We start from the raw sequence: 12,105 nt of genomic DNA, 5'->3' as shown, positions 1-12,105 counted from the left end.
TATTCCATAACATTCTTGGAGGCTTGCTGATCACATCACATAGCCCCAATAAATATTGTTTTATGACCCGGGCTAATTATCGTAAATTGACTCTAACATTGTGGCTGTTGTTTCAGTAATTAGTTGTTGGAAATGGGGGACCCAATGACATCTGATCTTTGCTTAAACCAGCTGCAAAAAGAGCCAGACCAGGTGGCCTTCGGGGCCCTGTCAGTTCTAATGTTGTATGAATCTGTGATTCTAGGATGCTGAGAGATGGCCCAGGAAGTGGGGTCAAACTGAATTCTTTTTTTCCTCCTTCTCTTCCATCCGCTGCCCTCTGTCCCGTTTTTCTCTCCCTCTCCCTTTTCTGCTCAGAATCCAAAGTTCAAAATATATCTTGTTAGTCACTCAATTCAATTGCGTAGGGACCGAAGTGGCTTCAGGAGGTGTGGCCCGAGGGCCTTCCAGCTGAGTTCCCGAGAGCATCGCTTTGCCCCTCACTGTAGAGAAGCCGACCCTGACCATCCTGGGCAGAAGTTGGCAAACTTTCTGTCAAGGACAAGGCTGTAATTATTTTAGGGTCTCTTGTAAGGACAAGAGCCCCGCTCAGTGACAACAAACAATTTTCATTATGCAAACAATGAGCCTGGCTGTGTGCCAGTCACACTTTGTTTACAAAAAACAGGTCCACGTGGCTGGGGTTGGCCCAGGCCGAAGTTGGCCCATGGCTGCTCCTCACCCTCTGAGTCTGTAGGTGCCCCTGTCTTGCTGTGGCCTTCTTAAGACCAGCTCACATACTTTGTTGTTGTTTGGGTTTTTTTTGTAGATTATTTATTGCCTGTCACCCCCACTGAAATGAAGGCCCTACAACTTAAACTGCAGGGGCTGTTTTTGCTTCTTGTTCTTGCCTGAACACCCAGAATGCAGGGCGGCCCGTAGTAGGTGTTCAATAAATCGTTTTTGAAGGGGAAAAGCAAACTTGAAACTTAACCAGCTGGTCCACTGGGCTTTCAGGCCCTAGTTCTGAGGTGTGTTTGTCCATGTTCAGTTTGACTTGTTTTTTGTTTTGTTTATTTTTTTTTACTGGGGTTATTTCTTTATGCTCATGTCCTGTTCAGTACCTGGGCCCTTCTTGGGCTGTGTGCCTTTGGAGTGTCCCCTTGGGAGCCCTCGCCTTCCCATGTTGGCTGTGGATGGCGGCGGTCAGCAGGATTTCTAGAACCTGGTATATGTGGCCTTTGCTGTTCCCTCCACAGTGGGGCTGAAACGTGAAGCGAATTTATTCCGATCTTATGTGGGAGATTTGTGCCAACCACACACAAAGGACAGAACAGTTGTGACGTTGCCCAGATTTGGAGCCACCCCAGCGCTGTGAAGCCTATGCTCTCCGGGGCCTGGGACTCTGGGTACCACTCACGATTCCCGCTGGAAGTAATGAAAGCCGATTGACTCATGGACTCCTGTGGGTCCCAATCAGCGGCTCTGGCCGTTCCCCTTAAAGGATCACGGTTGCTTGTTCTGCTCACAGAGGTTGCATGGTCCCATCCTGCGCTGCATATTTGGGGACCATGGTTATGTTCATCATGGGCTACCTTCCATGTATGGCCCTGGGGGAGGGGATGGACGTACAAATAGCCCCGAGACCTGAGCCCTAGCTCTAGGATCTTGCTGTCTTCTCAGGAGACAGGACACATTCAACAGGAAGGTGGCATGTCCCCAGGAGCTGGTGTAATGTCCCCAGGAGTTGGTGTAGTGGGCAGACATAGGAGGAGGAGAGGGGACCACTGCACTCTGAGGCGGGTGACGGATAGAAAGCATCACCCAGGAGGGACAGTGGGATTTGGGCCTTGAAGTCTGCGTTGGGTTTAGAAGGAGGAAGCGGGCCTAAGGAGACGAAGGCAGAGGCCTCGGGAGGCTGGCCCGCAGGATGTGCGGTGGAGGTGGGCAGGCAGGGACCCCAATTTTATTTATTTATTTATTTTTTTACAGATTTTATTTATTCATTTTAGAGAGGAGAGAGAGAGATGGGGGTGGGGGCGGGGAGCAGGAAGCATCAATTCCCATATGTGCCTTGACCAGGCAAGCCCAGGGTTTTTGAACCGGCAACCTCAGCGCTTCCAGGTTGACACTTTATCCACTGCACCACCACAGGTCAGGCCAGGGACCCCGATTTTAACTTGGAGCGTTGGACAAGTAAGGTTTAGCAGCTTTGTATCAGGGTCGGTTTAAGTACTACAGAGACCTCCTCTCAGCTGTCTGGTAGGCGTTTTACTTTTTGGTTTTGGTGTTAAGGGCGCTAGGCTTGTTAATAAAAACAGTTTGTCCCAGCTCACCCAGCACAGAATTCAGTCTTCAGTCCAGCAAAGTTCTGATGTGACTTCGGGAGCCCGTGAACGCTCAGATGGCAGCTTTGTGGAAGGGCCCATTGGTTTCCCTTGAGTTTGAGGCATTTTAAGAAGCTTGGCTTGGTGACAACAGGCAGAGTCTAGCACAATAAATAAGTGTGTGTGTGCGTGCGCGCGCGTGTGCATATGTGTGGACACATAGCCATGCAGTCGTGTTGAATGAAAAAGTTTGTAAAACACACATTCCTTACACATAAAAAAAAAATAGCCACACTAATGGAATTTCTCCGTGATTATATTAAGCATCAACTGAGAAGTTTTGTTGGTCGGTATCTTCCCCTGCCGGGTTCGGGGTCGAGGGGTAAAGCCCTGCGGTGTGTGGTGACAGAAGTGGGCAGCTCCTGCTCCGTGCATCCTCTGGCTCCTGCTTCAGTGCCCCGCTCTGTGCCCGAGGGCAGCGTCCTGGCTTCCTGGGTGGCGGGGAGAGGCCAGCCTGCTGGGGCCAGTGGCAAAGCAAGAACTGCTCTCCTGGGAACACAGGGGCCTCCACTGACCTTTGTTGCACGTTCTCTCCTCCTCCTCCCCCTCTGCCTCCATCTCCTCTCTCCCCCACCTTCTCTGCAGAGCCACCAACCAAATACCAAATCTCCCAACCAGAAGTGTACGTGGCCGCGCCCGGGGAGTCGCTAGAGTTGCGCTGCCGGTTGAGAGATGCCGCCACGATCAGTTGGACTAAGGATGGGGTACACTTGGGGCCCAGCAATAGGACAGTGCTTATGGGGGAGTACTTGCAGATAAAAGGCGCCACGCCTAGAGACTCCGGCCTTTATGCTTGTACTGCTGCTAGGACGGTAGACAGTGAGACTGTCTACTTCATGGTGAATGTCACAGGTGAGTTGGCCTGCGGTCCCTCCATCCACTCTTTCCTCTGTAGCCAATTTCTGGGTAACATTTTACTGGGCAAGTGGGGTCTGCTTGTGGGTGCCAGGCACAGAGCTTCATGGTTTGCTATGACCGCTTTTGAAGTTCTTCCTCGGGACCTGGTGTTATCAGAGAGGCTGGCCGTTAAAAATTAAAAAGGATTCTCATGTGCAAAGTACCATTTTTCTTTTAAGACAGCACACTTTTTTATAAGTAAAAGCACATCTCGCCTCCCCACCCCCCCTTATACCACCGGCATCCTCGGTATTTAGAATGGAAGATTGAAGTTTGGATGCTGAACATTCCCGATTCCTTTTATTAAAATTTGAGTTTCTCTCCCGGATTATTCTTCCATGCAGTAAGTGGGGGGGCTGCACCGGCCCCCTTCTTGGTGGCCGAGTTTAAAGTTTTGTTTTTAGAATGTTAGTAAACGGTTGGAAGGCCACACAGGGGGCCGAGTTTTTCTAGGGACCAATTCCAATTGTGAAGGAGACCCTGGGCGCTGAAACATTTTGCTGGAAAGAATCATTGGCTAGTGTGCAATCAGTAAATTTGTTGGGGACCGTTTATCCAGTTTTATAGAGTGTTTGAATAGTGTGAAAGCAGAAAAACATTGAGACTCATAATAGAGACCAACTGTCACCATGGAGGGAAAATGGAAGCCACTGAGACCGTCTTAACGGAACACAGTCTCAGACTTACTGCGTGGGTTCCTGGGCTGTTGACATCCCTCTCCCGAAGGGCTCTGTTGTAGTAGGTGATGGCGGCCTTTTGCTTGGCAAAGAAACAACCATGGGTCTGTTCTTTTGCTTGCACACAGATGCCATCTCATCCGGAGACGATGAGGACGACACAGATGGCTTTGAGGATTTTGTCAGTGAGAACAGTAACAACAAGAGTAAGTAACGGCCGTCCCCGAAGGTCCCTGAGAGAGGAGAGCCTGGTGGGAAGTGCTGACTCTGACCTGTCTTCCTGTCGACTCTTCGCGACGCCATGCCCGTGACCCTCCCCTCTCTCCACTGTGTCCGCTTTTCCTGACTTTCTGATCTGAGAATAAACCAGTGCTACTGAACACCCTTCTCTACTGTTTGTCCTTTCTTACTGTGTCAGTAGTTAGGACTTTTCTTTCCTTGTCTTCTCATTTCCTTTGGTGTGTGTCTCACTGTGTGGGGACGTAGTAGGACCACATAACACCCTGGTTTTCTTTATAGCTATTGATGGTGCTTGGATTACCCGAGTGGTTCTGCTCTGGGTGTGGGGAGGGCTTCTTCTTCTTCCCCTCCCCTGGGGGACACTGGGACATATTTGGTTGTCATAACAGTGGTGGGAGATGTTGACGGCATCTTGTGGGTAGAGGCCAGAGGTGTTGCTGAAACATCCTACAATGTACAGGACTGGCCCCGTAACCGAGAATGACCTGGGGGGTGCCGAGGTCGGGAAACCATGGCTTTTAAAGTATTCTTTCCTGCATGCTGAGCAGAGATAAGGAAAGTGCCCCTTACTCTGCAGATAGAAAAGGGGGCCAGTGAGTGCTGTTGGCCTATTTAAAGACAGTTAATACCAAGCATGGGCACTTAGGAGGCCTCTGCTTGGTGAGTGAGAATGTGGCTGCTCGGAGCTGGGCAGCCTGGGTTCAAATCCTGCACCACCCCTTCTGCGTTGGGTAACCTTGGGCAAGTAATTTACTTTCTGTGCCTTGTGCCTCAGTTTCTTCAGCTGTAAAATGGGAGTAATATAACTCCTGACAAGGTTGTAATGAGGATTATTTGAGTTTGTATATGTGCAGTGCTCAGAAAAGTCCTTGTGAGTATTCAATAACAAAGATAAACTGTGGAGTTGTACTATTTTTCCGATAACATGACTGGAATGTTCCCAGAGTGCGTTTATGTTAGTCACTGGCATTTGCTGTTTAGATTTATAGTCTGCATTTACTTAGAAGGATTTTTAGTCAGTTTAATAAATATAAACAAGGCCTAAATTGTAAAGGCAATCAGTTACTAAAATAGACCCTGGGCTTTTTAGAGGAAGAAGAGAAAAATCAATCTTGTCAGGCACCTGGGGTAACATGTTTCTTGAGTGAGGAATTGGATTTGTCCCCAAGTCCCCTGGCAGCCTGGGCAAAAAGGGCAATATTTTGGTTTATATAGTCTTTACTTTTGGGCAAGAGAAAACTTGGGGCCTGGATCACTGGCCTTGGAATCACCAGAGAACTTATTAGAAATGAAGGTTCTCAGGCCCCACCCCAGACCCACTCAGAAACTCGGGGGGTGACTAAAGTGTGAGAACCACTGGCTCAGGGGTTCTCATGTACAGATCTGCCTTGAACAGGAGTTTACTGTTAGAGACGTTGCTCATAAAACTGGGTAATAAGGTGAGTGAAAGTGTTTTCCACTGTGACTTGTCCTAACCTTCTAATGAGGTTATTTGTTTGAACAATTAAGCCTGGTGCATCAGAAGACATCACTCGCTTCTTGTTAGTTCTCTGGCTCCGGTAGGGGAGGCAGCGAATGACCGTGGCAACGAGGAGCTTTGGGCAGGCTCCATACTGGCTGCTGGCTCAGTCAGGGCCCGCAGCAACTCAACGGGGTGGAGAGAAGAGTTATTCCTGTTTTATTGAGTGGAAATACATGAATCAGTGGGCAAAAGCAAAGCTGCGAGTCAATCGTGAACCTCTGGTGTGTCAGATCTTAGTGCATCTCAGCCAGGACCCAGGCTGATGATGGGGGTGGAGTGGTGAAGCTGGCACTGTTGTTTACGGCTCTGATGTGGTACCCACATGTGGGTGTGATTGCTGTTGATTGGGGGACATCAGATTCCGTGGGCTTGGTTGTGTTGGCGTGCCTGGGAACCGCATTTTACTGGAGATCAGCGCCATGCTAATGCAATACTTGGGAAATGCTGACATGCAACAGCAAGGTAGAAGTTACGTAACAAGTGGGCTGAGTGAACGGAATCTCTGTCTCCTGATTCAGAAGGACTTACCTGCCCATAAAACCTCCGGGTTTTCATCCTGCTTGCCCCGACCGCCCAGTGCCCATGTAGAAGGGTAGGGGAGTGGGGGGCTCCATTTAATGAACGCCAGCCCTTCACTAAGCGAATTGCCATGCCTTCACCTTGCCACTGGGGTTCTTTGTAATTAGCTCTCGAATGACACCGGCTCTGCCCCGCAATGGGTGCTCTGCGGTGATTCAGGGCCGGTGTTAGCTGTACCAGGGATACTGCTGTCGGGAGCTGCCTCCGTAGGGTGCCCGTGAAACATTAGACGTGATTTAAAGTGATAGCAGTTCTTAGCTGGCGACTCGGCCCCTGCCATCTGTTCGTGTGATTAGGCTGGTCTGATTCACAGGTGCTGCCCGGGGCAGCCGAGATTAAGCAGCTGTGGCCTGCGTGGACAGAGGAATGCCACGGCCAGGGTAATTGGCAAGGCGGGGAAGGGGATGTTGCCATTAAAACAATTTTTGCCACCTCAAATGTCAAATGCCTGACCTGATTAATAGGGAAAATTGGAGAAGCACTGAATTCTTTGCATTTTCAGCCACCTGGAAAACACCCACGTGTCCAGTCTGATTCTGCTTGTCTGGAAATGCCACCGGGGTGTGTTTGAAAGTTCCTCTTCAGTGAGGTTAACAAATGATGCTCCAGTGACCCTGGGCTGGCGGTGACATTGCAGGGCTTTTTGAAGTTTTTTTCTCTTTCTCGGTGGACAGATGTTTGCCCTGTAGCTTGTATAGCTTGAAAGCATACTGCAGGTGATTCCCTCTGCTGGACCGCTTGGTGATTGTTTAATTATTTTTGGTGGTTAATTGTAAAAAACGGCAAGCTTATCTGCCAGGTAGAGCTCTTAGCTTCTCTACAGAGTACAGAAAGCATGGTACCGTGGCAAAAAGAAAAGTAAAAAATTAAAAGCAGGATTGATGAATTTTGGCCATGAGGCTGGTGTCTGTTAACATCAGGATCTGATCTGATTTCTGTAGGGATGTTTGGCAGTCCTCAGGTTGATGGGAACTTCTATTTCATCAGACGAAACCCGGGTCAGAAATGGGCTCATCTGTGGTGGAGTTCCTTGTTTCCATTGGCTGGTTGAGCCGCGCTGGGGTTTGAGGATCGTGTCCTGTTCTCTGACTTCACGGGCATTGTCATGCAGTGTCTCTGATCCACCTCCTCTCCCAGCGGGCTGCTTTGGGAAGGCGAGGATCAGCCTGGATGGTGAATAAATGTTTTGTGGAGTTACAGTCTTCACGTACATCATTGAGGGTCTCATTAAAAACGGGCACCTGCATTAAGAGAGTAAGCCAGTCCATAATACTTCTCTGCTAAAAATTATTTTGAAATAAATTTGGAAAATACCTCTTACCTCCCGGGACCCTTTTGTGGAGACTTGCAGGGCCCCACGGCATGATCTAAGCTCTGGAGTGTTCTGTCCTGAAGCGTGTTTAATTTTGTCCTTTCTCAGGGTTTTCCAAGCTGACTGACCATGAGACCTGTTCCGATGGACGGCATGCTTGGAAACCCCTGACATGAGCTGATTTGATTGGTCTGACCTTCCCCACCCTCTGAAGCCACGTTCTTCCATCACAGCTGTGAGAAGGGCATTCTCAGGCCCTATTTCAGCAGCTGACTAGTGATGACCTAACATCTTAAGGTTCTAGATACTTCCCTGAGCAGAATAGTCCTGTGACGGCCAGGAAATAATGCTGCTACCTATGACCATTAGTGACACAGACTTTCTTCTGGACAGAAAGTTGCCATTCAAAACAGAGAGAGAGAGAGATTTGTTGTTCCATTTAATTTATGCCTTCATTCATTGGTTGATTATTGTATGTGCTCTGACCGGGAATCAAACCTACAACCTTGGCATCATATTAGGATGATCCTCCAACCAACTGAGCTACTCAGCCAGGGCTTAAATGCTAGTTTTTGAAATGCATCCAGGTCGAGGGTTTTGAAAGGTGCCGATTTTATCCTGCAGCGTGGGAAAGCATAATTTAACTATTCCTTGTTCTAGGTAACTTCATGGGTTATCCAGCAGCAAATAAGTAGGTCTAGATGTCCATTGGGGAGTGGTTTTTATTACCTCTGCCTTCTGTTGAAGTGATTCATGTTCCTGAAGGATTGGAGACTTTGTTCTTGGGAAAAGCCTATTGACAGAAAGCTCAGGTTAGCTGCTTAGCCAGAGGGAAATGGGAGCAAGATAGCCGGGTCAAGACTTCGGCTGCTGAAGTGCTTCTTTCTCCCGAGTGAAGAGAAAGACAAGCTAATTTTCTATTTTGGTTTCATGCCTGTTGAGACCTGTAGCAGATGCCCATACCTGTGTCAGGGAGAAAGGCAATTTGTTTTTTGGAAGTAACTAAGGAAAATGAAAGTCCTTGGCCTGAGATTTCAAACTCTGTTCATTGATTAATCTGCTGATAATAGTTTATAGTCACCTTTGCTCTAATTGGGATTTTCAGTTTGTAGAGATTCTATCTAAGTTGGTAAATGTTGGTATCTTAGTTATGTTTAAGTTTTCAAGAATTGGAAGAAACCTCCAAACAAAAACAAAAACAAAAAACAACACAGCAAAACCAAAGTGCATGGGCTTCCTGCATTTTTTGAAGTTCCTTTGTGTAATGAAGAGCCCATCCTGAACGGGTGTGGGTGTTTTATCACGAAGGCCAGCAATGGTGTGCCATCCGGGAGGCTCAGGTGAGTGTTTCTTCTTTCCTGGGTTCCCCTCTGGTCCAACAGCACCACAGACAACTGGAGGGTTTTCTTTTGAAGGAAAGTCCTGGGAACTCTCACAGGGCACCTGGTCTCCCATTGGGCTCTGGCATTTTACACGTGAGTAACTTGCCTGGTTTGGTTTAATGTTTTCCTCAATGGATGCCTGACTGGTCAGCAAACTAGTTGTTTTAATAAGATTTCTCAAATAAAGCAACTCCCCTCCCAACCCCCATAACCACACCCTCACTCATATCTCTGTATTTTGTCAGCTTTGTTTTCTCTTAGTTTTATGAAAAACTGAAAACATATGAACTTCAGTCTCCTACAAGGATGGGGGAGGGGCAGGGGCTCTCGGAGACAGCCCTCCACCCAAGGGTCAAAGCATTCAAATGCCCTGATTTGTGATATTTTTAAAGGCCCTAATTATAGACTTAAGACAGAGGTCTTAGTGGGGCTTTAGGGAGTTTGTGAGACTTAATCTAGGAGCTGAAATGGGCTGTGGGGTTTTTTTGTGTTTTTTTTTTTATTTTTGCATCAATAAAAATACAGTTGGCAGTCATCAGCGTCCACGGCTCACGTAAATCTTGAACTTTTGACTTAATTACCATGGGAGAGTTCAAAGGGCAGCCTGTAGTGGTTGAAAGAGCCTTGCTCAGGGAGCTGGAGACTTGGTCTCTCCTCAGCCCGGCCTCTGGCTGGGTGACCTTGATCAAATCACTTAACCTTTTAAGTGACATTGATCACATCATCGGTCGGGCCAGATGGTCACTGAGGTCGCTTTTGGTACAGTGGTAATATGATTCCTTGTTTTCTTTTAAACTGCTGGGCTAGGTTCTCTCTTTGATTTTGGAGAGAGAGAGACACACACAGAGAGAGAGAGAGAGAGAAGACCACAAACCTTAGATGTCAGCATTTGCATACGTCAGGGATTTTGTAGGGCCGGGCTCAGCAGCCCATTTTTTTTTTACTGAGTTTAAATGGCAGGGTCAAAATAAATCTTCTAACCCTACCATTTGTTGACAGAATATCTGCCTAGAATACAAATACCTGGAAAGAATGTTAGAGCTGGGAGGGACCTTCTCAAAACACTCAGTTCAACCCCCTCATTTTATAGCTGAAGCTTTTAAGAGTTGTCCATCTGGTCTGTCCATTTATCCATCCATCCATCCATCCATCCATCCATCCATCCATCCATCCATCCATCTATCCGATACTCCATAAGCTGATGTCAACTCAAGTTGTACCTTCCAGGTGCTGCATTTGTGTTAACCAGCAGGCATCGAAAGGAATATTTTTTGCTATGGAAACAGCCCAGTGATGGAAACTGAGGTCAATAACAGAGGTGGCCAGGGAAGAAATGATGAGCCTTTGCTGTGGGACAGAGGTGGTGAAGAAAGCATGTGTTGAGGGATCTTTGCGAGAAGTTCCTGTGGGGTTATAAACAGTGGTAGTCAACCTGGTCCCTACCGCCCACTAGGGGGCGTTCCAGCTTTCATGGTGGGCGGTAGTGGAGCAACCAAGTATAAATAAAAAGATAGATTTACCTATAGTAAGTTTTTTTATAAAGATTTATTCTGCCAAATTAGTGAAAATCCGACATAAAGTACTTGGTAAGTAATTATTATTATATGCTTTAACTTCCTGTAACTCTGCTTTATAAATTTTATAAAGTAAAGTTACTTCCCTACTTTATAAATCACCATTACTGTGGAACTGGTGGGCGGTTAGAAAATTTTACTACTAACAGAGATACAAAATGGGCGGTAGGTATAAGAAGGTTGACTACCCCTGGGTTATAAATCTCTTGTTTAACCAGCCACATCTTAAGAGATGTCTGTTGTATGAAAGTGTGAAACTGGTAATGAGTTACGGATACTGCACTTCGTTGATGGGATTGATTGATTGATTGATTTTGGCAAGTCTTGCTGTTCCTTTACCCTCATTATTAGTCTTTCGTGATTAAGGGCATCATTCTTTTGCTACATATTTCATCGGAAGACTCACAGACGTCAGAGCAGAGCGGGCCATACCTGTCACCTAGGTCACCTTGTTTACTCCTGATTTAGTACCGTTCATTTTCGGTGCCCTGGAGGGTTATCTCACGTTCCTCCTCATTAATTGGCTTTAACCCACTCCTCATCCATCTCTAAAGTTATGGCAGGAAAGGTATACAACATGGGTGCCACACATTCCTTTCAAGGAACGTGATGTGACCTTGGCTTGCAGATTCATTTTAAATAAAGTTGTTGAGGAAACATCTTTTCTGAGCCCCTACTGTGGGCAGGGGTTATTCATTTAATGAGTTCATTCTCCAGATAAAAGTTAGGAACGCTGTTCACCAGCCTCGATGTGAAAGAGGCCTCCTTGGGGCGAGGGTTTTGTCAGGAGCCTGGCCCGTTCCTGACCTGCTGCGTTGTGTTGGGGGGTGGGGAGGCCAGGCTGTGAAAATAGAAGTACTGGAAGCAGGACGAGTTTGCCGAGGACATGAGGCCACTGATGAAGGAAACACAACAAGGCCATCATTCTTCTAGTTCTTTTGGGTTCTTCAGGCGTCTCGTAAAACTAGTTGATCTCAGGAAGAACCATTGTGAAATAATAAAATAATTCCTCCCCTTCAGAATCATGCTTGTTGAAGTTCATGAGCTTGACGTCTTAAAGGGAGGCCTAGCCACAAAGAAGCACAACCTAGCCCGTCCGACGTAAGCGCTCGCCCAGAGTGGGGTTGGGCCAGGCATCACTGTCACGCGGGAAACCTGGAAAACTCAGCTCGACAGCCCTTTCTGTCGAGTCAAGACTGATGGTTGTCCATTTAGGTTTTGTGTGATAGCCCTGCAGGTGATCTGTTTCTTCTGTCCTGATCAGAAGGGGATCTCGGGGCCGTGGCTGAGGAGCCCGGTGCCCACGCCCGGTGCCCACGCCCTGGTGTATGGCTGGGTTGTCTGTTTCCTGGGAGCACATCTTAGATGTACAATTGTGATGATTGAAATTTTACCCCCGGGGAAGTGGACACCTGCCAGAAATTCCAGCAGAATTCTTCCACCCTCGTCCTTATGTCATTCTTCAGGTGCCAAGACAAAGGTGCCGGTTGCCAGGTCTGTGTGGGCCCGTATGATCTGGGCGATCCCTGTGTGGGCTGCAGCTTCACGGTCGGCTC

At 47.6% G+C, this 12,105-nt stretch overlaps 1 protein-coding gene across 5 annotated transcripts in view; it reads left to right on the top strand.

The window, feature by feature from the left end:
- Nucleotides 1–12,105, top strand: part of FGFR2 (fibroblast growth factor receptor 2) — a 103,967-nt gene that overhangs the window by 22,965 nt on the left and 68,897 nt on the right. For 3 of the 5 annotated variants that reach the window (XM_066240419.1, XM_066240418.1, XM_066240420.1), the window contains exons 3-4: nt 2,952–3,218; nt 4,069–4,146. The exons of the other annotated variants lie outside the window; for them this stretch is intronic. In XM_066240419.1, the coding sequence (XP_066096516.1) occupies nt 2,952–3,218; nt 4,069–4,146 (345 nt within the window). The remainder of the gene's footprint in view (nt 1–2,951; nt 3,219–4,068; nt 4,147–12,105) is intronic. 5 annotated transcript variants of the gene reach the window in all.

The sequence above is a fragment of the Saccopteryx bilineata genome, chromosome 7 (assembly GCF_036850765.1).
Source record: "Saccopteryx bilineata isolate mSacBil1 chromosome 7, mSacBil1_pri_phased_curated, whole genome shotgun sequence".
In the NCBI taxonomy this organism is placed as follows: Eukaryota; Metazoa; Chordata; class Mammalia; order Chiroptera; family Emballonuridae; genus Saccopteryx; species Saccopteryx bilineata.
Note: the sequence above shows the minus strand (reverse complement) of the source record. Positions and strands in the feature narration are given on the sequence as shown.